This window comes from Atractosteus spatula, chromosome 5, assembly GCF_055471065.1.
Source record: "Atractosteus spatula isolate fAtrSpa1 chromosome 5, fAtrSpa1.hap1, whole genome shotgun sequence".
Classification (NCBI taxonomy): Eukaryota; Metazoa; Chordata; class Actinopteri; order Semionotiformes; family Lepisosteidae; genus Atractosteus; species Atractosteus spatula.
Window position 1 is genome coordinate 63264002 of NC_142710.1, and position 25811 is coordinate 63289812.

At 37.6% G+C, this 25811-nt stretch overlaps 1 protein-coding gene across 6 annotated transcripts in view; it reads right to left on the reverse strand.

The window, feature by feature from the left end:
• Window positions 1-25811, reverse strand: part of fgd (faciogenital dysplasia) — a 65109-nt gene that overhangs the window by 16690 nt on the left and 22608 nt on the right. For 3 of the 6 annotated variants that reach the window (XR_016091052.1, XM_088915903.1, XM_088915904.1), the window contains 6 exons: window positions 9824-9997; window positions 7801-7993; window positions 6302-6908; window positions 3103-3192; window positions 2509-2645; window positions 815-971 (listed from right to left, as the gene is read on the reverse strand). Coding sequence is in view for 5 of the 6 variants with exons in the window: in XM_088915903.1 (XP_088772029.1) it covers window positions 815-971; window positions 2509-2645; window positions 3103-3192; window positions 6302-6908; window positions 7801-7993; window positions 9824-9997 (1358 nt within the window). In the remaining variant the exon portion in view is untranslated. Of the gene's footprint in view, window positions 1-814; window positions 972-2508; window positions 2646-3102; window positions 3193-6301; window positions 6909-7800; window positions 7994-9823; window positions 9998-10144; window positions 10161-13126; window positions 13249-25478; window positions 25552-25811 lie in introns of those variants that run through there. The other 3 variants (XM_088915906.1, XM_088915905.1, XM_088915907.1) reach the window with 3 other exon arrangements.

Here is a 25811-nt window from a genome sequence, read left to right on the forward strand (position 1 = left end):
ATGTCAGCAGGCATGCATTGAAGACACCTTGCTCCAACAGCTGAAAATGGCTCGCCTATAAGGCGATGTGGAGTTTGCAGTATGTCAAAAGGTGAATGGCTCTCATAGGTGCTCTTCATTCTTCCCAGACAGCACAGGAGTCAGTATTCAACTGTTTGCAATTTCAAATTGAGTGGGTAGGGAAGGGAAGAATGTGTGAATCCAATGTAATAAAAAGAAAACAAAATGAATCTCCACACCAGAGCTGCAAACTTGCGAAAGCAGTGAGTCAGTAATGAGCACTGGTTTCTGAGCAGGCCTACCAGGTTCAAATGAAGCAGGAGCGTTTTGATTCACATTTGCGAAAGTTCGTAGCGGGTGTAGAAGTACTGCATAATTTCACAGGCCCCACTGTTTATTAAAATAATGAAGCTAATGCTAAATAAGCTGCTAATCAGGAAAGCTGGCAGCCACAAGATATTTTGAAAACACTGAAAAAAACTATGGAAGAAAACATTCTTTGCGTCTGTATTGCTGAATTAATGTGAAAAGGATGCAGGGACTATTGTGTGCTTTTTCACAACCCACTGGAATTAAAACCTTTCAGTGAACTGACAAGGAATATACAAGTCCATTTGTTTTAGAAAAGTTAACACTGGCAAGCCAGAAGACTAGCAAACAGTGACGTAAAAAGATTGTATACCCCTGGCTTTACAAGGGCTGTGACTTCATAAACCAAAGTACTGAGATGGTGTGATCAGACTACAGCGAGATAAAAGATACAGTAGGTGACTCACCCACAAGGGTAACACAAACACAAAGAACTGACACTTACCTGTATGTGCTGAATGACACCCTTGAACTGAGAGGAACGCTGTGTCCAGGTGTTCACAAGATCCATCGCGCGATCAAAGTTCTTCACATACTCTCCATACATCTTCAGGAACGGAGCTAGCTTCTGAAGGATGTCTCCTATCCGGGGATTGGAATTCCTTTGGAAAAAGAAGGGCAGTTGGAATGTAGCAATACCTGTAAACCGCTCTCCTATAAAAAAAAATCCTTTCTAACTAAAAACAGCCTTACGATGTTTCACTGTCGTATTAATTCCAAGTAGTTAAATTTCATTTTTGCTGCCAATGTAAACATCCTTTTTTCAAACCCAGTTTTACCAAAATTTGAATTTCAAAGATATGTTATTTCATCGGCACAGTACAATAAAACACTGAAAAAATCCCTATTCAGACCAGCTATGGATACAATTTCTTAATTATTCCTTATTAAAAAAAAAGACAAATTGTTGCCACATGTAACTTGGTGGGGATATCCAACAGAATTAAAACTAATGAATTTCACACATTGCAGCCATCTACTTTACAGGTATTTAACTGAATTAGACTGTGTGTTATCAGCTCAAACCCACACTCAAGATGTTGGCTCTCAAAGGAAAAGTCTTTTATATACATTTTCCAAAAAAAAAAGAGGATAATGTCAAGGACATAAATCACGTAATCATTGTCAAAACATTATATGAATTAATGATTCTTTAATCATAAATCTCTTACAGCTCATTAACTCGGGAAACATTTTAAACCCTTCAGTTAAAAAGGATTTGCTGGTGGTTTGCTAAGACACTTACAGAGGTCACTAGTAACACATCGAGATGTTAACTGCCTTGTGAATAAAACATTGAAGCTCAAATCCCAAACTGTATAATACATGGTAATCAAGGTCACTGATAGCACAGCTATCACTCCAAACAGGGGCTGTGTCTTGTCTCTTGCATTCAACACCACTAGTGGACAAGGGTCTTGCGAGCACAAACTCTTGAGTTGTCTGCATCTAAGATGCTATAGGACAAGATTTCAGCCAAACAAAGAAGATGAGAGGGGAGTGCCTTCATAAACAAGGGACATTCTGGGTCATTTGGAAGTAACCAAATCTGCCTAACAGAGTAGGTTCACTGGCTTAGTGATGGCATCTTATTTTTCTTAGTTTGTTTAGGTTAGCTTTTGTTTTTAATTATCTGCATATAAAAACACATCATTTTTATATTTTTAACTGTTCAAAAAATACTGTAAGATAACCATGTTGTCTTACAGATAACTCTTAGACTCGTGGATAGTTAAAGCAGTGCTGTTTAATAATTCAGAGACATTGCAAATCTGCGCACAGACACCTCTTTGACCCTGACACCAGCAGATGGGTCCAGCGATGCTGGTAATACTGCTGGCCAACATAACATTTCTGGTAGAAAGAGCATTGTTCAACACAAGAACATAAGCAAGAACGATTACAAACCTTAGGAGGCCATTCTGCCTACAGTATCTAACTCATTTGTTTAATGGTAGCTAATTAATCTGATCCGGCTTTTTATTGAGGGAAGCCAAGATATCAGTTTCAACAGTGTGGCTGGGCCACTTGCTCTGGATATCCTCACCCCTAAGAGTCTGTTTATTGTGTAGACACAGTAGCAGAGCTGAGAGGTTTGGTTTTTACACAGACATGCACTCATGAACTGCAGCGCCTCACCATTCCTCGGTGATTCGGGTCTTTAGCTCAGGGAGGAGAAACTGCTCATGAAAGCAAAAAATTGACGATATGTTGGAGAAGATTCCAGTGATCACCTCTGGAGGAATTCCAGCTTCTGTTAATTTAGTGCAAAATACCTAAAATCACAGAAAATTAAATAGTGGGGGATTATCAGAACATAGGAATCTCCAGCACAGACAAACAGAACACAGCACAACACAACAACTTAACACAACATGAGCCTCTCTCTTGGTTATTTTTTTATCTTTGGTGTTCAGTTTTTTTTTCCTGAGAAGCTCTATAATTCAGCTCTGTCTGGTGACCACATTAAAGTTGTTATCGCTTTCACCAGAAGTTGCAAAATTCCCAATCAAACCTATCTCTGTGCTTATTGATATAATAAAATAATATCAAAGCAGATAATCTTCCACTGCACCATTTCAACAGGGTGTTTGGGACAGTCTCTGCCCAGTAATTCTCAGAACAGATGAATAACATCAGTGTGTTCATTACTGTGTCTTCCCAAGTTAATTTCACTGGGTGTTTTGTCACTCAGCCTTTGGAAGTTGAGGGCTCCAACAGCGATGGAGATACCTGGTCCAGTAAATGGAGCCTCTTCACATATGCTTCCTCCGTCTGTAAGAGTTCTCTGGCAATGTTCAGCAACTTTTGTGGCTCTGTGCACTAGAAAATGAAAGAAAACCGATTGAGAAACAAATGCATGATCATTCTGTCGTCCAGCAGATTGAGGAACACTGATGAGAGTTTCAGGCTGCACATTATCATCCAGTCGCTGAGCCAATATCTTGAGGGACATGTTGAGATATTACACTGATGACTTCTTCTAGGTTAGAGAAATCTGAAAAAAGCAGGTCTTTACCATAGCACATAACACACTGTTTTTTTTAAGCTTCCTTAATGCTCTGGAATTTTGTTCTTTTATCAATCTGTCTACAGATTGTAGGTCTCTAACTATAGGCAACGTGCTACATAAGCTTTCTCTACCAGCTTGTAAAGGAATAAAATTAACAATCAAAAGAAGGTGATCTTACTTTTCATCCTCGAAGACTGTGAACTTTTTCAATGTTTTCATGGAAAATGTAAATCTAGCTGCTGTGTATCTTTTTTTCCCCAAAAACGCTAAAGACCAAATTGATAATGTTTCTGACAGACATGGCTTTACACTGAGTGTTTCATTCTGAATGTATTGGTTCAGTTATCCACAAGCTTGTTAAAACAGAAAAATCCTCTATGTACAGTAATATGACAAATTGCCGAGATGGTGTCTTAGGCCAATACAGTAAACCAAACATATACGTTTGTATATGTACTGTACAAATTGTATTGAAATATATCACATACATTCATAGATGTCAAAATGATGCTGGATAGTTGATATAAATTAAACAAATGTAAGCTCAGGACATGTTAATTAAAGAAGTCATCCCCAATATGTATACCTCACTGATCAATTAAAATGAATATCCTACAGGTTTATACTTTAAATCATAATTGTGTGGAAGACAGACTCTGGGGCTGTAGACAGCTATTACTCAATACCCACTTGATATTCAATGAATAGATCTGAAGCAATTGATTGTTTTACTGAACTGTTAACAATCCCTTTTATTTTGCAGATAATGGTAGAACTAATGGATTTTTTTTATTAGCGAAAGAAACTGAAACAGCTGTCAGAAAGGCATGACCTGTTTAGCTATGCCAGGCCACAAAGGCAGACAAGAGGCCAACTACGTCAGCCAAGGAGGAAATGGGAGGAAATGCAAGATGAAGCCCTCTTTCAGATTAAACATTGCAAGGCTGAAAGCTGAGGACTGGCTTCCTGATAATAGCTAACCCTGTGACAGAAGCATAGACAGAAGCAAACACGATAACTTCTTCTTTGTAATGTTATGAGGCACAGAGTCCGAACCACATCCTGTCTGAGATGCCAATTAGAAAAAATAATCATCTGACATCACATCATGCTTACAAATGTACTTGAATGGACTAACAGGCATTGGGGGCAAGGATCACACTCTATAACCCTCACTGTCCCGTTCTTGTTTGTTCTGCTGTGAGATCCAGAAAGAGGCAGATTAGAAGGAAAACCAGATTTTCAACACACAGCATAACAGATACAAACACAGACTGCAAGGATGAGGTGGGTGAAAAATAAATCACCTTTCACTGGAACTTGGGGGTGCTCTTATGTTGAGGCCATTGTTAAACACAACGATAAATCCTAATTTAAATTCACAAACTATTCACAACTCAAAAAATATTCAATAACGGAGACAAAAATCCTTCCAACAGCGGCTAATAAAGTATAAAGATAAAGATCATTGGTAACACTTATTTTTTATTGTCATGTTTTGCATTGACAATGTACTGCTTTCCTACACTGAGCAAAATTTCTCTGGCAACGTATGCCAAGTCTGTTTCTGGTCATTCCACATAGCACTCTTAATCTACAATCTTGCAATACAAACAAAATGTACTTGGGGATATGAATGACTCTGTCGAACCCGGGCTATTTGGCAGAATGATAAATTAAAAGGACAAAACCATCCTGAACATCAATTGTAAATAAGAATGAGGAACCTTATTTTTTTTGCTTTGCTAGAGGTGGAAAGAACATTTCAGTTAGTCCAAAAGCATGACTTGCTTTAAATAAATCCTATGGTAATACATTTGAAAGCCTTTTTTTATTCCAAATCAAGCCTATAGACAATGCATGCTCAGAACATATCCCATCCCGACAAAGCTTATATGCCAAATATACTCAGACTTCTAACAACCTGTACAGAAGACTCAGGCATTGTAGATAAATGGTGATTACACAAAGGGATATTGAAATCTGTCGCATTTTCAACGTGATCTAATTCCTCATCGTTCACTGCAAGAGTCTTCAACCATAACCACACCACATCCACTTATTCACGTGACACAGCTCTTCAGGAGGAGTGTTTCTTTAATACAAAGACTATTCTGAAGTCAACAATTTGCATTCGGGGCCCTGGGAATTTCAGATTGTCAGCTACTGACAAATTTGAACAATGCATGAAGTCTCATTTAATAGTCTTTTTTATATACCACCGTACTTTGGAAAGAATTCTAAAACTTGATGATGGAAATCAGGCCTGTTGTTGCTTGTTTATTGCTTACGAATTCCACAGCACCAGGTTCACAGCAAGTGTTAGGTGAACAATGAGCTGTAAAAGCCACATCAATTTGGGAGTAAGAGTGCCTGCACAGTGATGTGCAGGGTATCCTGGGCACAGCTGAAGTGTTCGAGCTGATCTCTGTGCAGGGTGGTACAATGTACCAAACACCAAAACATCTGCATTCTACATTCCAGAGAATACTCCATTCTTTTGAATCCTAAGAGTTATCTTTGCATAACACTAAACAAATTGGATGGGACATAAGCTGGTATGTACATGATGATCATCCAACAATACTACACATTAATATGTGTAGTGCTTTATTAAGACTTTAAAAAACTTAAGAAAGGTTACAAAACCAGAGGAGACCATTTGGCCCATCACACCTTTGCTAGTTAGTAGCTGATTGACACCAGGATCTCAACCAGCTGTTTTTGGAAAGAAGCCAGGATATAGGTTTCAACTTGGTAGCTTGTTCCAGACTTCAAAAAGCTACTTTGTAAAGTTACTCTAGAACTTATTTATTAGCCCTGGATTAAAAAGGTGTGAAATATGAATAAAACATCCATAATCAATATCTTTATTTTGAAAGGCTGGCACCTGCCACCCACGTTCTCAGCAAGTCTTACCTTAGATGCGTCTGGCTGCTCTGTTTTTGGCACTTCTGCTGTTTCCTGTTCCTCACTACTGCCCTCGTCCATGTCGCTGTCCTCCTCGTCCTGAGTGGAGTCTCTCTTGTGGTTGTCCACGGACGAAGCACAGCTCTCCTTCGCCCCGCTCTCCATCTCGGCCTCCGTTTCATTCTCCGCGAGACTCTCGCTCATCTCCTCATCGATGGCCTCCTCGTTCGGAAACCCCTCTCCTTCCACGTTACAGGAGGGGCTGTCGATGCCGCTGTCCCTGTTGGGAATTTTGCCATTTCCGTTGTGCTCCAAGGCAGAGTCTCGATTGTCACGCGCACGTGAGTCCTCAGTCCGGCCAGCGGAGGAACAGTCCCCGTCGGTTTTTAATTCGCACGTGCCTAAATCGCCGATCTGCAGCTCGCTGAAACTCGAGAGTTCTGCGACATCGGAGTTTGCTTCCGAAACGTTAAGTGCAAGTTTATCTGCCGTGGAACAGTTACCAGACCCCTGTCGATCAGATTCTGTACCCAGCTGGTCCGTTGACTCCTGGGGAGTATCCATGTTAAAAGAGAGATGTAGTTGGGTTCTCCTATTAATTCCAAAAATAGGAATTCTGAAACGAAAATAGATTCTACTCAATAGCAAAGTATATACTGATCTTTAAAGAACAAAATAACCAAACAAAATGTTGGGAAAAAAGTAGGCCATTTGACCTGTTTGTTAGAAGCAAGCAAAAAAAAAATGCTGTCAGTGGTTTTGATATTTAGGCTTACCTACTACTAGGGCTGATAAAAAGGCAATCTTTGTTTCAGTGTACTTCGTTTTGAAGTTTTAGACTATACAGTAATTATTTACACTAGCTGAACAGTACCTTATATTGTCTGTTCCCAATGATGAGATTCTCACACTTCTACAGGGGTGCATAATTTCACTAAAGCACCTTCTCCATTTTTATTATTGAAAAGTATTGTCCATTTTTAACATTACCTTCTGTGTTTGTAGATAACAATGAGAGGGAAAGCGTGTGTGTTTACCACACAATTTCATTTAACTTCCATGAGTACAAACAAAAAACCAACACAAAGCATTTTTCTCCTGCAGAAAATCTGCTCTATAAATTCTCTCTCAGAATTTTAAATGTTCTCAAAAGTCTATTTAAGGGAAAACAACTTTAGTTTTAATTTTAATATCTATTTTGTCTCCAGCTTAACTGACACATTCATATTTTCAGAAACACTTTAGTCAAATTAAGATGAAAGACTGTTCTGCATCAAAAAACGTCAAAGGCCCCTCTGGAAATCATTAGAGCAACTATTCAGAATTAACATTTGTAATTTGAAAGAGGAAACAAATGGTTAGCTCTAGATGAATGGCAACAATCTAAAATTAATCAAATACAAAAGAAAAGCACCTAATTCTCATTTAAACACAGAGGTAATTAAGAACATGCTTTAAATTCGCTTTTGTAAATGAACCGTGTTCTTAAACAAAGCAAACAGCATTACCTGGAGTTTTCAAACTTCTCAATGAGCAAGCAAACACTCTTTACTGGTTTGTTTTCCTCCTTCCCTGCAGAGACAGGGCTCTTGTTTGGCTTCGGCAGAGGTTTGGAGGGCAGGGGTCTGGATGGAGGTGGTGGGATGAACTTGGGTCTTCTTTCCTGACCAAAACTCTGCAGGTGAACGGGCTTAGGAGGCACTAAAAAGACAAAATATTGCACAGCATCCTTTACTGCCGAAGTCAAGATGTCCCAACGCTTCACTCGCCACCCAGGGACGAAGATTCCATCTTTCCAGATCCTCAGAACAGCACTAGTCCAAACAGAGATGTATTAAATACCGAGAATTAAAAAAAAAATACAGAAAAATGTGCAGCTGTAGAAAATTATGACCTGTGAACACCAAATGCAGACTGCTTCTTCCTTGTTCCTAAACAGGATGCTGCAATGTGTGCTGTAAGTCAATGTGGTTTGCGCGCACACACAGACACAGATACACGCACGCAAGAGAAGCATCGCAAGAAGTTATGGCATTGCATTATTTTTCTCTTCGGTCAAAAAGTCTTTACCCGAAACGCGCAGTGGTACGAGAAGCTGAGAAAAGAGGGACAAGGAAATTCCTTGCACCTGTGAAACAGTTCGGAAGAGAAAATATTTTAAAAAAAGATAGTTTTCAGGAACTAGCTCACATAAATGACAATAAAGCTTTCACTGTGGTTCTTTCTGCCATTTCCTTCCTCTTTGGCTGTACTACTGAAAAAAAATTCTATATAGTAGAGTTGTAATTTACCCAGGTTCATGCTATGGGTTTTAGAAACTCGTTCAACTAATTGGTCAATGATTCTTTTCCTCTATCTAAAATCTTATATATATATATTCTATGCTATTATTTGGAAATATGCATTGTGCCACCCCCCAAAAAAAAAATTAAAAAACATCTACGTAAGCAGTACCCATGACAACGTATTTACAATTTTGCGGAAGTCCACACAGGGAAGAGAACTTTGTTTAGATGATGTGAAAATACTGAGTGTTTACCAACCCACACATTCAGAAAAGTTGACAGGTGGTTAGGGGATCTTAAAATAATTTTCACACAATTCCAGCATTAACCAACACTATGCACTATGTAGCGCTATTTCAAAACAATGTCTGGATCAGTCAGAGCATGAATGAAATAAAATAAAATATGCTATCGTTTAATGTTAAATTTGTTTTTTAAGAACATATGCTTGAAAAGCAGGTTTTAAGCACACAGACACACTGTAGTTTTTGCTTAACAGGAAGCAAACTGAGTTCTTAATGACTTCCACAGTCACCCTGGAGGATGGCTTCATACATTGTCGTTTCCATGGTGATGGGAGGATCATGTTTAGCAGACAGGGAGACTCTAATTATATTCTGCTTTGTACACACAGACTTCTTCCCCCTCAGTAGGACATGCACTACTAGTTTTCCTTTATACATTCTGGCAATATGCATGGCAAAAAGCCAGACACATGACAAACATCATTTACACAAGACTGGTGTTAGATGACGTTTCCAATAAGAATTGAACGGTTGACTAAAATAGGTTGCCACCCTTCTACCGGCAATAAAGAAGCTGACTTTCCAGCCGAGATCCAAAATGGTTCAGAACTCACAACACCCCATTTATAAAGAGGAGCGGTGGCTCTGTGGCTAAGGATCTGCGCCTGTGGCTGGAAGGTTGCCGGTTCAAATCCCGCAGCCTGAGCAAGGCCCTGAACCCCAACTGCTCCAGGGGCGCCGTACGATGGGAGACCCTGCGCTCTGACCCCAGTTTCTCTCCCTGTCTGTGTGTCTCATGGAGAGCAAGCTGGGGTATGTGAAAAGACAGATTCCTAATGCAAGAAATTGTAAAGGGTTAATAAAGTGATGTTATAAAAGAGTCCGCAAAGGTAATGGTTGTGTAGGCACACCAGGAATGTGGGCAACGGAACAGGATTTTCCAAGTAGGTTTGAGTTTAGTGGGACACAAGAGGGGGGAAGTGTTTGAAAACGAGCCGTACCTTGAGGTTTTTGTGCAGGCGGGTTCTTGGCTGCAGCAGTGCTGGAGATGAGGTCCTTCCCTGATTTCTGCACACATGGCCTGGCAGGGGGCGGATACAAGGCCCCTTTAACCTCCAACAGTGAACGTGAGTCAGCAGAGCCACATTTAATCTGCAGTGCTGCAGGAGAGCAACCTGGAAATACAAACAGTCTATTAGTAGTTCATTCTAGGCACGGTTTCTGTACGCATGAAAAAGACATAACGCAATGATTTTGAAAGTTATATTATACTTATTTGAAGAACGTCAAAGGTATGGCTACCATCCATATAACATATTCACCTCATTTGAGTTGCTTATGTAGGAAGGCTATTCAGAAGAGCACTCTCTTTTTTTGCAATGTCTTTTGACAGTTCTGCAATTCTTCATGAGAATTTAAGAGAGTTAATATTTTCTCTATCCAAGTCACATTGAAACTGTGAACAAAATGAATAAATAATAAAAAGCTTTCTTCTATCATCATATTGTATTAGATCTCAAAGTTCATTTCTGAGAATCGTAATTGATACTTTTTACTAGGTCTGCAATGCTGTTTTTCTTAAAGTATTTTTGCATGCTTATGCATTGCCGGAATCGGATTTTGGCAAAAACTCTCCTCACAATGTAGCAGTTTTTGTGATATTCTTGCTAACTTGAAAAGCATTAAACACATACTGTACTGCAGCTGACACACACAAGACTGACTGTGCAGCACAAAGTCCTGACTTTATTGAAATTGAAGTGAAGAACAAAACTTAAGTAAATTGGTAGAAAACACAAAGCCATTGATCCAAACTATTAAAAAAAATAACCATTGCAGAGTTAAAAGAATAATTACATTACAATAATGAGCTATACGGATATATCTGAATATTAACATTAAGAGACATTAAATAATTAGCTTCCTATTGTATATTGTTTCTTAAATTAATCCATTAAGAGAATGGAGTTAATGCCTGCTTGTGGAGTGAAAAAAAAACTTTTACACACCATAAACCCTAGAGATTTTGGCGTAATGTCAAACACCATATTATAAGCATCAGTAGTTTCTTAAAAGACTGAGCAAGTAATCTTTACAAATACACTCATTTCTAAAAATGCTGCAGTCGTTTTCCAGATAAGAGCAAGGAAACATGAATGCGATCGATGGTGTAGCCAACACTGAAGGAGTTGCCTGCAGTAATGATTTTTTAAAAGCTTCCCTGAGCTCTATGCATTTAAAGCTTTTTCTAGACACAATTTTACCGTCAGATAGAACAAATTATGTGATTCAGTTTTACTTTGGCACTAAACAGAAGTTCGATTTCTATAGTAAGATGTGAAAGAGAAGACAGTAAGTAATTTTAAACATTTTATTGGAAAATTCAGACTGTATCATATTCTAACACATTATAACACATTAAGGTCATTAAAATGAACTGGTTAACGTGCTTGTAAATGAATGGCCTCTTAAATAATCACATAAAGGAAAAGTGCAGAACACTGAAGTAGTAATGCATTTGAACTGTATGTGATGTAAACATGGCTGTGATACAAGAAAATAGGTCAGACAAATGCTCTGTGGTTTGGATAAATCAAGTAGTAAGTATGTCACATTTTTAAAGGATCTTTTGTAGCTCTTTTTGTCTTTTTATTCTATGTGTGGTGCATGCGTCACTGTTTTCTGTTTTACAGCAACCATTTCCATCTGGCACACCCCTTGTGTGAGACATATTTACTGTAGTTAAGTGATCCGCAAATGCAGAAAAGGTTGAATTAATAAATCATTTAAGAACACTCTCCAGGGTGTACATTTTTGGAAAACTCAGAATCGGATTAAATTGTACAGGGATCATGATAAGTACAAGGTTATTTAATATGATATCTATAGATTCATATCAGCACTTTAAAATCCAAGGTTATCATTTCTGCATTAAGAAATATTTCTGAATAAGCTGCCACGGAGAAACGCAGGGAACACACAGCTGTATGCAAATACAGATCACAAACACTGAATAGGGAAATAAGTGGAGTAAAGTTTTCACAAGAGCCTTATACCTTAACCCAGCTCTGTGCAAATGTATATTGTTTCACCAACGGTTATTCAAATGTTCAAGTCCACTATAAATATTTTCTACTAATCAGTAGCACTGCAGGATGATACCTCCTTTTTGAGAATCAACACCACAGCAGGAAAACAGTATTAAAATGAAAAGCAAATAATTTAATTAAAGACATGAGAAAGATGCTTAAGTATACCAAATAAGAAAACAAAAAATCACTCAATTCAGTCTGTATTCAATCATTTCAAGGACTTCTACAGCTAAATTGTATTCGTTAACACTTACAGTACACAACTTAACTGCAGGGTTTTTCAACTGATGCCTACTCAGCTAAATAAAACCATATCATCTAAAACTGGAAGTCTCCATTGTTATTTATAAAGACCTTGTCTAAGCTTTACAGAAAAAGAAAACATTCATGCAGTTTCTTTAGGCACAATTAATGAGCTCCACTGATAAATACCCACATGCCAAGTTTGCTTAAATATCTCACAGACAGTTGCTATTTTTTTCTTTCAATGAAACAGATTGGCAATCCCATACTTGTTAATAAATAATAAGTAATTCTTATCATTTCAGCTGTATTGGAAAAACCATTAACCTGCATACAACTGTATTCCTAATATTTTTAGCACATAGATTCTGGCATATCTGCTGCAAAGTTTCATGCATGGCATAAACATGCATAGGTTAACAACAGAATGTTAATGAGAAATGAAAAGTAATGAAAAGTAGAAAGAACAACATTTCACAAATCTTCTTTTTCTCTGCTTCTCAGTGTAGGATTAACCTCTACTTGTTCCTTTCCAACCTGCACACTGACATAGCTCCTCCTTTGAGCCTACAGTATGTTGTCAAAATTAATTCAGTCTAAAAATAAACATATGTTTGATCAAATACAATGTTAATTTTGCATAACACCTGAATAAATGTTCTTTTCCAAGATTAGATCTTGATATACAGAAAAGTAATAACCCAACTGAATATTTAAAGAACACGCAATACATAATTATTGAATGTTTCTGCTTGCACGATTACAACTTCACTTCTATTTTTTGGTTTCAAAGATTTCTTTTTCTCACGGTAATCAAGCTCCATACACACAGTTCTCAATAAATGTGATAGTTAATTATTTTCCAGTAGGGAGACGGAGTATTCCGACAACCAGAAGGCGAAACCACCGTATTTTGATAACGCGTGATTACACAATTAACTTCAAGAAGCAGAGAAGAATGTCACTTACACCTTGCAGCACGTTGTCAAGTTTGTATTAAAGTGTCTAAAGTGTAAAGAGATCCATTCCTCCTGCCTTGTGATGTCCCAAAATGACACGTCAAAGCTCCATTCTACTGTCTACAACACCCTGCTGGGACTATGGCCCTTTCCTTTTCCTTATTCTCCTCCTGCATTGCACACACTTCCATAACCACAGTTGCCAAGGAAGCAAAATAATCACCTCCATACTTGCCAAACCTGCTCTGCAAACCCGGTCCTGAACTTCTGGAGTCAACAGACATCACTGTAATGGGAACTGTGAATACCTTTGTGCAGTAAAAGGCTATCAAAAATCCCATTCAGCACTTGACTGTTTCCGATAGGCTCCCTATTATCAGAACATTAATTAATACAGTGATCTGTGACAAAAGGGTGTTACAGACCTCTTTCTTTGTAAAATGGATTTATCATACAATAAAATCTACAGTATGAATCAAGTTAAAAGAAAGGCAAATGATGGAGAGTACAACTTGATACAAACTGTTAGAAACCATGAAAAAGCAAAGTCAGTTCATTTTACGAGTACGCTACATCCTTGACAAATGTGGCGAGCAAATTTACCGTGCATAAGCTCAACATTAAGCAAACTGTACATCTACAGTATTCTTCACAACGCTGATACCACTTTGAGTGAAATGCTGTGACTGATTCGAACGTACACAGGCATGGGCTGGTCGATCTATTCATACAGGTCCTGCGGGCGTTTCCAAAATGAGTCAGCACTAGTGTAACATGGTAAACACCCTGCCGTTACTTCCAAATTATCAAGTGCCCTCGTCCCTGTCAATTCTGTATTGGTTTTGGTATCAACTCTATTAACTCAAGGACACTCCTCAGACCTGCCGAACCCAAAAGTCAACAAAACACTCAGCAGCAGTATCAGAGCTGCGCTGCCAAAAAACAAAAAGTCAACAAAATGACAATTTTTCTTGCAAGCTAAACCTTAGGTTTCTGCTTTACAGAATGATCGGGATTCTCCTGAGATGTCCTCTGTCTGACTCAAAAAGAACATTTTTAGAGTGTGCAGCAGAAACATGGAATGAATATGGAAAGTATGCCACATTAACTAAACTCTGTCAAAATAAGCAAATTATACAGTACACTTGGCAAAAGCACACTCTTGAGGAAGCACAATTCAAAAGGCTTGTCACTGCACAATACAGGCTGTAGAGGCAGTGCCTTCATTTGTTCATTCAGTCCAGGAATCATCTGCTATCACGAAATCATCCATAATAATTAGTGCTGCTCCGGAAGTGCTGCACTGAATGGGGTTATACAGAGTACAGGATCACGTTTCTCTTCCAAAGAGACTATTAAGACAACAAAGCCCTTAAATACTCCTCTATTACTTTGCCTCTTTCAAAATAGACTTCCAAATTGTTTAATGCATTTCTGAGACCACTTCTGCGACAGGATGGCTCATACATTTCCCACTGAAGGCATTATTCCAAATAAATGCCCCCTTAAGTGGAGTCAGAGATTTAGCTTTAGTAAGGTGCACTTAGAAGAAGTACACGCAGGCACTCTTCATTCTTTGGTGGCATAAATTTCTCTACACTTATTAGCAGCTCCACAGTGTTTCAGTAATCTCCGGGTGATAGATTATTCTGGAAATGTACAACTTGTTTTATCCCTCCTGACAATATATTGGTCTACTGAAATGCAGTGAAATATTGTCTGCAATCCTTAAAATCTAAATTTAAAAAATCACTTTATTAGTCTGCTCATACACATCTGAGGACAGAATTCAGAATGGACACTCAGGTGTTAGTTATTGTGTTTTAAGGTAGAAAATAGCTTACATCTATTTACATCTACATGCTACCAAAAACTAGACAGCCTAGTCCCAATATTCTAATTTTCCATAGTTTCAGTCAATAGAAAAACAAGTGTTTATGCCTTTTAAAGCAGCTAAATTCCTGCAACTGTTATGGTCACTGCCAGGAGGATATACTTTCAAGTTAGAGTTACTGCCTCTGCAGTCATGATTACATAGGGCAGTAAGATTACCTTCTTGATATTAAACATATGGTGATGTTAGACACAAGGCAATTAAAGCAAGCAATGCTCTTTTGCTTCAGACACAGTGAATAATTCAGAAAGAACATTTTGACCCTAAAGCAGAACTGGTGCTTGAACAGACTCCGACTCCAACAGCAAGCCCACACAGGGTCACCCTCATTTACTACACTTACTGGAGGGGGCAGAGACAGATCGGGCGCTCTTCAAGTGACACCCATAAGGCTAGGTTCCTGCCATCCGAGAACAAATCTTGCCTTACAAAAGCACCATCCTGTACATAATTGAACCCTTCCAGCACACCAAAGTCAGAACATATAATACATTGGTAGAGTTACAGCTATTTGATTTTACATCAGATTTGGGGGTAAAAAGTCACATTAATGAAAGTCACTAATTTAATTTCTATACAAGAAATACACTGGCTGTACCTTCTGTAATCCATTCCATTTGAAACTTGAAGCAGAATATTTCTGTCACTCTGTGAAAACATTATAAAGGGGTTAAGGTTCCCATACTCTGGATAACTTTTTGTATGTTACTGACAATAACATTTTTATTAAGTCTGGAAAACCCAGCTAGTCAATGTCCTTTTGCTTCACAAAGATTATGTTAATTGATTTCTCTAGCCAGTAATTAAATACTGTACCCTTCTTCTTACTACATTATACATATCTGAGATTTCATCAAAAATAAACCACAAGTGCAATGATCATCTTGAACTTACGGTACTCAATAAACCTTCACCAGTTTCAGGCTCTGACAAGACGATATAAAGGTCAAGATGGAAAAATATAGATCAAGGTAAAAATATACTGAAGAGACCCTTTACCAAGCCAAGACTCATCTGCTACTGGAATGAATACTGCTTGACAGACATTTGTACTCCTCAGCAGTGCCAGAAGGCCTGTCTTTTAATAAAGCACCATTCTAATAGCACCATATTTTCTGACCTTGATATGTCTCTATTATATATACACCAAAGACTAAAAATTCAGCATTGATCATTAGAAAACATCCACTTATTCTCTGCAGGGTGGGACGTTGAGCAATTGCTCATTAAATCAGTGTTCCAGTGCTGTCACAATAATTGATGTTGCCTGTCCTCATTTAAGTAAGCATTCATACTTAGTGCAACATACAGAACTTACAGTACCTTCCTTTTCTGTATCTGACTGCACAACCGCTCATTTGGAATATATCTAAAATTCTAAAAGTGTATCTTTCCTCCTGTAAGGCAATACCCTCGAAAAGGATCATTTTTTATTTTAATCAAGGGAAAAGCTGCAAGGCATCATTAGAGAAATGGGAAAGGCCTGTCATCCAGAAGTACTACTGTCTTCTATGTCCAATAATGAAGATGTTTCTTGGCAACCAAGGTCGTTATGTCTCCCGAAGGCATTCTACAGCCCCAGACACCAACAAGGTGAAAGCCCACTGTTTAAAAAGCCTGTAACGGCCTTTCCAGCTTCAGCACAGTGAGCCCCCCAACCCAGAGCAGGACCTCTGTCATCTTGACATCATTTGAATGTTTCAGGGCGCTGATGAAGAGAAAACTGTAATTCCACATGCTTGTTTTTTCATTAGTCTTGACTGGGTTTAACCACAACATTACAAAAGCAGTTTCTTTTCTGCACGTCATGTTTCTGACTCTGACACCACTCACAGCTATCCACCTTCCATCCCATAGTGATAATTAGAGTATGTCAAGGAAGGAAGACGAACAAGTCAAAACAACAAATAACAGGCCATTCATCAGCAAACGCCTTTGAAGTGTTTATCAATAAGTGAAATGAAAATCTGTCAAAGACAATAACACGGCAGATTAGGTTAAATACATTTCAGCAGGGATTGAACACATTTTAAGAATTATTAATTATGCAGAACAGTTTAATTGAATTTGTTCCCTCCATCTTGTACGACAAATTAAATTAAGTCAATATTAGACTCGCACTTTTCAGTGTGGCTTTTACTAGCCTGTGTCCTTAATTGGTTTGTTCTACAAACACTAATTGTGAGAATGCTTTTTTTTGCTTTCTTGCCATTGATTGTGATTTTCTATAGAAAATCTCATTTCATTACAATGTCAAGTCAATCTCAAAACGTTTGCATGTCAGCTTCATTTAAAAGTGAACAGCTGCTTGTGCCTCAGAACCGGACTCAATATCACTTATCCTACCACAGTGCTATTTTGGCATAAATTCACGTGCAATATATTTGTGAGAAACAATAGAACACACTAAATACAAACCCACATTGTGACTGAATGATGACACAGAACCTTTAAAACTGTATTTTTCAGGGGATAGATTATGACAGGCGGTGTGCTAAACAGCCAGCGTTATCAGATTGCTGGTGGATTATGGTATAAACTAACAAAAATAAGAAGCAGTGGATAATGACATGATCAATGACTGCAGAGTCTTCTTCAGGTGTGTGGAAGACGAAGACTGTGGAGCCTGAACTCCAAATTTCAGGATCAATAACAGGCCATAAACTATAAATACACTTACACTGCTATAGCATCTGAAACTAAAGTGCAAGTCCCACACTGTAGCTTATATCTATTGCAATTATATATACAGTATATGTTGCATGACATACAGTAACAAACATGAATGTTAGTAATGTATGAAGAAGGATATAAAGAACACTGTGAAATACATCATGAGTCATCTGATTTGTCAGTGGGAACTAATTTAGATTTATATTGAATATCTAAAGGTTTCTGTGATGATCTCTCAGACTCTGCTATGTTCTAGTTTTTAATTATTTACATAAGGTGTATGTAAAACTTATACTAACTGATTACTTTAGGATTGAGGATGCCTAAACATATTCCATCAATGCATGGTATTGAAACAAATTATCCTACAAATTATATTTTAAACCTAAATTTATGCACATACAGTAGGCTTCGGGATTAAATTAATAAAATTGAACATAATCCATATGCCACCTAAGTACAGATACCGCAGTAATGCAATACTTTATTGCATTCATAATAAAATAAATCTGATTTGTACTTATTTCTGATTATTCATAAACACCAGTTTAATTTATTTAATTTGCTATATGTTCATATTAAAAATGGTTTAAAAAACTGCTGCCTGAGAAATGCAGATCAGAAACTGCTGCTCAAAGCTTTCTGCCAGGACAAGTCTTTTAAGTGTCTTTGAGGTAAAGCCCTTTGCTGTCAACCTTTCATGTAGAAATCACCACATTTAATATTCTTTTTCTGAATTAGGCTAACGTACACATCAATTAAATGCCTCCATTTGGATGTCAAGTGGGAATATTTTATTTGCTCAACAAGATTATTGGCCTGACAGATAGGGCAGCCATATCTTTTGAAGTGTAATTTGAAGCAAGATTAAAGAAGCAAGACTAAATGACACCAGGACAGTATTACTGTAGTAAAATGATCATACACTGCTGCAAAGTAACATTACATGGAATGTGGGATGAATAAAGTTAATAACATTTGTCTGGTTCTGCCACACTTAAGCAAAAACAGCCCAGCCAGTCAGACAGATTTATTCAGTGAGGATTTACTTCATACTCAGCCTAAAGGAAACAGCTAAGACTTTATTATAGATACTATACTGACTGAGAGCCTGTCATTTTCTCTTACACAAACATGCAAGTGATAAAAATGCAACCCATATATAAATGGCTTCGGTTTTCCTATTTAAAATTGCCAGCAGTAAAACACATTCTTTATCACAACCACATGAAGATGTAAAAATAAAGTGATTTGTTTACTGTACATATTATCATATTTTTCCTAGACCTAAACCTTGTACGGACTGGTACCATTCCAGGAAATCTTTGATGCTTCTTAAAGGCTGCAGAGTAAAGTAGCTGTAAGACTCCTGAGTTCTACTTCGTATTCCAAAGTCATAGGAACTGCCTGCTGCTGAACAGCTCGACATTATTATTAGTCACTTCCTAGAGAAATAAATCCAGCTGGTTTAGACTTAATTGCACCCTTCTCACCTCTTTACAGCTTCTGCAATGACACTGCCTACACAACCAAAAAAATGGTCTGATTTAAATTAGCTGGACTAGCCAAAACACAAGGAGACAATGTTTTAATAATTTTTTTTTTCAGATAATCCACTATAGAAGTAAGGAACAATAAATCTGCGTACTCAGGCAAAACATGACCCTGTTCCATTTTAAAGATATACTGTACATTCAGTTAAATTGAACTTCCAATAAACAGAGAAATAACCTTCCAAAAAAAGAAAGGGAAATGGGTAATCACCTCAACATGCAATTCTGCGTACAAAGACAGATCGCTTAAAAGATAATTGTAATTCTTTAGCAAATGTTAAATGACTTGGAAAAACTTGCAACAATTCTTTTCAGTGCCGGAACCTAGGGTAGCTTGCAAAGAATACTAACATGCAATTTGTGCACGTCACTCATTTGTCTTAAATTCTAATTACTTCAAGTTCTTTCAAATCTTTAAAATATGCACTGTGGTAGATAAAAAAAATAATACTGTGGTTCTGTTCTTAGCTAATTAAAATCTTGGGAGGGAGTGGAGATGTAAAAACCCAAAATTTGCTCTAAGAGAACAATTAGAGATTGACACTTTTAAGATGTTTAAGCAGAACAATAATTTCCTATGACTGGATAAGCTCGATGGAATACGAAGAAACCTCACGCTCTTTGGATTTCAGTCTTTATGAGAAAATAATAGCTGGAGGGCTTTTCATGAAATATTTCTGCTTTGTCACAGATTCAGTTCAAATTCAGCCTTTGCTGAATGCTAAACTTAATTGATACTGTAAGTCAAAAAACATACTGTATATAGTATATAATACCACACACACAAGCCTGAAGCTATCCCAAATAAACTGGATTTCGTTAAGAATTAAAGTAACAACAGTAAGAAATCGCTTGTACAAATAACATGAAGGGAAAATACTGCCAGAATGCTTCAGTTATAAGTCATTTTTTTAGTTACATCATTTTCAGTTTATTTCTGTTTTTTTTAGCTAAATTGAACATCAGATGATGAACACTAACACTAATGTCACCGTTTCCATTTAACACTTTGTTCGGCTGCAAACTTGAGCAATGGGAATTCAAAAACAGACTGCAAAAACCGATTGTTTTTATTGAGTCTTACAAATGACATTGATCAGAAATAAATCAATTCACAATGTAAGGAAACAGGATATCGGGGATGGGGGCAACTTACTATACACACACATTAACAGAAAAAAATCAAATAAAAAGAAAATAATTGTGTTGCAATGTGTGGATCAAGGGAATTTTTTGAATGAAACCTTATGCAGTACAATATAATAACACTATTGTATAGTCTTCTCTGTTGGTAATGTTTGCATTTCTTGTATTTTTTTTATTGGGCTGTGACAAGAGGATAACAAAGCTTGAATTAATAACTTAGAGCTTACAAAATGTCCTGGATCACTACCAAAGTGGAATAAACAGGAAAACTGCCATCTTGTATTACATATACTGTATATATGAGTGTAACACTGGAAGGTGTTCCTTATTTGTTTTATTTTAATTTCTCATTTTTCAAGACATTTCTTGTGCAAGGCATGTAAGAGACCAAGGCATCTAGCCAGCAGGGAAGCTACAGTAAATGCCAAGGAACTGGGAGTCCACATTTCTCAGTGAAATACTGCCAACAATTATGCCAACCAATACAATAAGGGATGAAGGATCACTTGGGTAATGTGTGACAAGTCAGAGGTCCAGAAATGGATAAGGACCAATGCACAAAATCTTACAATGTAAAAACTGTCCACGAGAGGGGTGATAACTGTAAAGAATATTTCTTGAAAGATTCAGAGGAGAATCCATCGTGACCCCGAGGACTTGCCACTGCATTAATTTATTAGTCTCAGTTATTTCATCTAAAGAGAAGGATTGATCCAGGTCACATTCTGATTGCTGGATAAAGCAGGGAATCGCAGCCTTCTCGAATGACGAGCTAACTACTGAAGCGTCAGAGGAAGATTCCACGTCCGAGTCCGAGCCTTGAAAACAAATCCGCTTTAGAAAAATACATGTTACCGATACACAAATATTTTCCAGGTCGAAAGCTTTAAATCGAAAATCAGAAGACCGAATTATACGTAATTACATATTCAGAAGAAAAGCTGTTTTGCCTGGCGAAAATGTGAAGTCTTTCATACTGTAGTCTCAACTAAAAATAACAGGGTAGATATGAAGTGGGGAAATTTTGATGGAGAGTGTTGACAGGAAACCATAAATAGACTTCAACCAGAGGGCTTTGCAAATTTGCAATGCCTCTTTATATCCCCTTGTGATTTTCCCAGGTGGACGAACGCACTGTTAAATCACATACTGCCAGTCTTACCATAAGCATAAGCATGAAAATAATCCCCTATCGCAAATGTACCTTGCACATGGCAGGGGGGTACATATCTAAGCCTTGAGGATTGCTTTCATCCGAACTAACAGAAAAAATTCTCAAACTATAATAATGAGTCGTTTGCCTGAATGAGCAAATACAGTTCTACAGTACCTATGGCAGTGCCAAGGCTGAACAAAAAGGACTCATGGAACCATCTTCAAGAAAAGTGTTGGAACACGTGCCCAAGGAGGAGACCTCTAGCAACGGCTTATGGCAGGACACAGCTTAAGGTGCTACACATCCATGTTACTCTTCATCTCTCAGCAGCTACTTTTTTTTTTAGAGTTCAGTGAAAGTTCAGTTCCCCGTTGGAAGCTTGCGGCGGCTCCGACTGAAAAACTTGCTCAGAAATGTTCTTACTCAGAACGAATTCTTCCGTCCAGCAGGTCGAAAGGGAAATTCACCCACCCATAAACAAGTTCGGCGCTGGAAGCAGAAGCGAAACCCGGCGTTTTGAGTAGCTCGGCCCATGGGTCACTCTTTACAGACAGTGAGCTGTGTTGGGCTGAAGAAATTTATACAAGGAGCAAAATGAGTAGAACTGGGATTTGAAGTGATGCGCAGATGACAAATTTAATGATAAATACTGGAATTACGTTTTGATTAGAATTTCAAGGTGAAATGTGAGCTTGTTTGAATATAGATACAGTCGATACTTTATTGATCCCTTGAGGAAAATTGCAGTGCAACAGCAGCTTAGCAGAGTCAACACAGCACAGTGTAGTGAAATAATACAACAATATAATACGTGCAATACTGTCAGTACAGTCAGTGAGAAGTGCACTAAAAAAAAATTGCTCACAGTACAGAATATACAAAAAACATAACATTACACAAAACGTTGTACTGCACATTATAAATATAAAAATATACACATCTAATGTTTGGTTCACACCTGGAAAGAGGTACACAAGTCTCCCCCTCCACGCTTTTAAATATGATCTCTGCTCTTTCCAGGGCGCAACTGATACCTTTCAATTCTCAGTCAAGGTTTGGTGGAGAGGCTTGGATCCAAGTGGAACACAAAGTATTCTCTTATAATTTAACACCTAAACTGTAGCACTGCCTACATTCAAGGTTCGGTCAATAGGGCTGTTTTTCTGTCTTTCATGTTTTTTAAATTACGATACTATTACTAATGATTTTTATAACTTTGTTCCGAATCATACTGTAGGTTTATTTTTTTCATGAATCTGAATGTATCTCTTCGAAATGTACTGTTTTTCCGGGCTTTTAGTCATCGCTGTCCTCAAAAGCCGGTACTATCAGAGAGGTGTGCTCACCAGCAGTGAATTATCGCAGTCCCCCGGCAACAGAGACTACTGGGGAAGAGTCAGGATGTGTAGGGAGGGTTTCAGTGCTCCAACAACAACTTTATCAGTCCTTGGAGATTTCACTTTCCACAGCGGTCACAACCAGGGAGGAGACAGCACCACTGCAGCCCTCCCAGTTTGTTGTTAATAAATCACACAACGTGCTTGCCAAAAAAAGAATCAATTACGACAAAACTAACATGACACACTGACACACCTGGCTGGGCCCTGACAGCGAGATAAAAATATCAAACCATTTTCAAAAACAGCAGGAGAACAAAGCTATCTTTTCAATGTAATAACTAATAATAGTAAGAATTAGTTACACCATATTAGTTATTATTGTGTTCGTTTTTATCTTTTCAAACCTGTAACAACCTGTAAGCTCTATTATTGTAGCATTTAATATATTTTTTTCATTAAGAAAAATTCCAAAACAGCTTTGAATTATTCAAACCATATTCTAAATAATAGATTAGACATCGATCAACATCTTAGTAGCTTGAGCAGCAGCAGCTATTGGGAATGTATTACTGTCTCATGATCCAATAGTAAACACTTATAATAGTCATCTTTAATCCTTAAAAAATAATTTATCACTTTAAAATAGTCAATCATTGTAGAGTCATGGTCTCTGAATTCTAGTTAAGAGCTAGAAATGTTGCAGGATTGGATATAACCTTCTGTTAATTTAGTAGAGGCAACCTCAATAAATAAACAGTTACTTTTTGCTGTGGAAGCTTCTTTTTTTATCATTACTGGAATTATTGATGCATGCACTAATTTAAGTGGCAGAAATAAGTCACTGTGCGTTAGGTTTTTATTTAATGTCATAAGATTACAAAATGTCGGCGTTTTTTTTTATTTTCCCCATCGTGTACAGACATAAGTCACCAAAATTAGATTTGTGTCTTAACAGGAAAAATGTAGTAGGACTATTTAATTCTTGGGCTCTGCTCAGAGCATGTGTTGCTTATAAATATACACGATTCCAGCAATGTTCTGCGTGTCAAATTTGACCACTTTAGAGAGAAAAACACATACTTGCTCTTTAAAGTTTCACACTTTAAATGCAAGCCTGTGAAAAGACGACAGCTTAGTAATTACAATAAAATCACATCCTGGTGACAGTTCAGATCCAGACATGATACAGAGAGACATGGGTAATCTGAATCTAATTCCCCTCTTACAGATGGAAACAGAGATGATAGCTAAGTGAATTTCCGATTCCCCCAAGCTTTGATACTTGGACAATTTTGCCAACACTGGAAACAAAAGGCCACATTCTCGTTAATGTCCAACTGACACAGCAAACAAATTATCCACTACACAACGCTGGTTTATTCTTTTGAAAAACAAATGTTTTCTCCTTAACTTCTTTTAACGTATTATAATAAAACAAGGGAAACATAATAATACCTGAAACAGAATAAACGACCACAAAAATTGAGATATTATGCACTGCCTATTAAAGGGGAACTGAAACGCTATTTTTATATTTTGGGTTTAAAAAGTATCGGCATTGAGGACCATAGTGAAACCATATTCAAACCATAGTGAAAGTAAAACGTACACAGTAACGTGTAAAACCTCCAATTTACACCACAAAATAGACAAAATTTCGAGGTATGTGCAGCGCCATGTTCGCCAATTCAGAACGAAGCAACCAAACTTCTGGTGATGTGAAGAGGCCTTATTAGACTGTAAACAAGCAGGCTTGTGAATACATCTATTTTAACCCAATACAGATATTGCTCTCGACTTCAAGATTATTTTGCCAACAAATACTACTTGTTAACTCTGCATGCAGATCACGCTGGAATATTTCTGTTGTGAATTGTCTGCTGCACAACCTTCACTTATTCGTTCCTACATTGCATAATATGAGTGATTACAGTGACTAGTGAGCAGGAAGGGCCACTTCACATTGCAATTCTCGGGAACTCTCATTCTCACCTGTGGTGAGACCACAGGTTTGCAACAACATAGCGACTAGACACTACTTTCACAAAGTTCACCATGTTGTGCTTAATTTGGAATTTGTAAAACTTTGCAATAGTGTCAATTAATTTATTTCGTTACCGAGATTTAAATAACTGGTCTGAGAAACTGGGACTGCAGTTCCCCTTTAAGATGGATATTTCCAATATAAAATTTTTGATTTCACTGTTGCAATATATAGTGGAAACCTGACTTTCCTTAGGTAGTTAGCAGTGTAAAGAAACAATTAAAAATGCTCGTGATTAGATTCTGAACCTATTATAAAGTAACTGAGTAATATTCTTATCAGTTCAGACTCCCTTAGCTAAAATACCAAAAATTTGACTATGCAACATCCTCACTTTAGGGTTTTGTTCATTATTCACTTCAATTCAAGATAATGGTAGTTTACAAACCTCCCAGATTGCCCTTAAGTAATGACTTCAGCTTCTCAGATTTATCCAGTGCTGCAGTACAACCTCCTTAAATTTACCAAAACTTACATAAACTATTCTTTTACATCTCCCCCTCCAGTCCACATCTCTCATTTCAAAGGCTTGTTTTCTCCTTTTATCACCTCATACCTGTGATGTCACCTTGGGTTCGTCTATGCACTCAGGTGCTGCTGCTCACCTCCAGCTCAATAATTCATTGCCTGAAAGGATGTCAAACACTGACAAACTAGCACTGCTGCTCTCCTCACTCTGTATGAGAAGCAGAGAAGAAATAGTCACCGAAAAGGGCCTGAAATATTGAACAGCCCTCAGCTTCCACTAAGCTGCACTGCAGAGTGGCTTGCCTCTGTAAAATCCCTCTATGTAATTTGCAAAGTAGACTTAAGTATACATAAAGCACTAGTATTTTTGCTTTAAAGATACATTTACAATTTCACAGGAACATCTATTAACCTAATTACG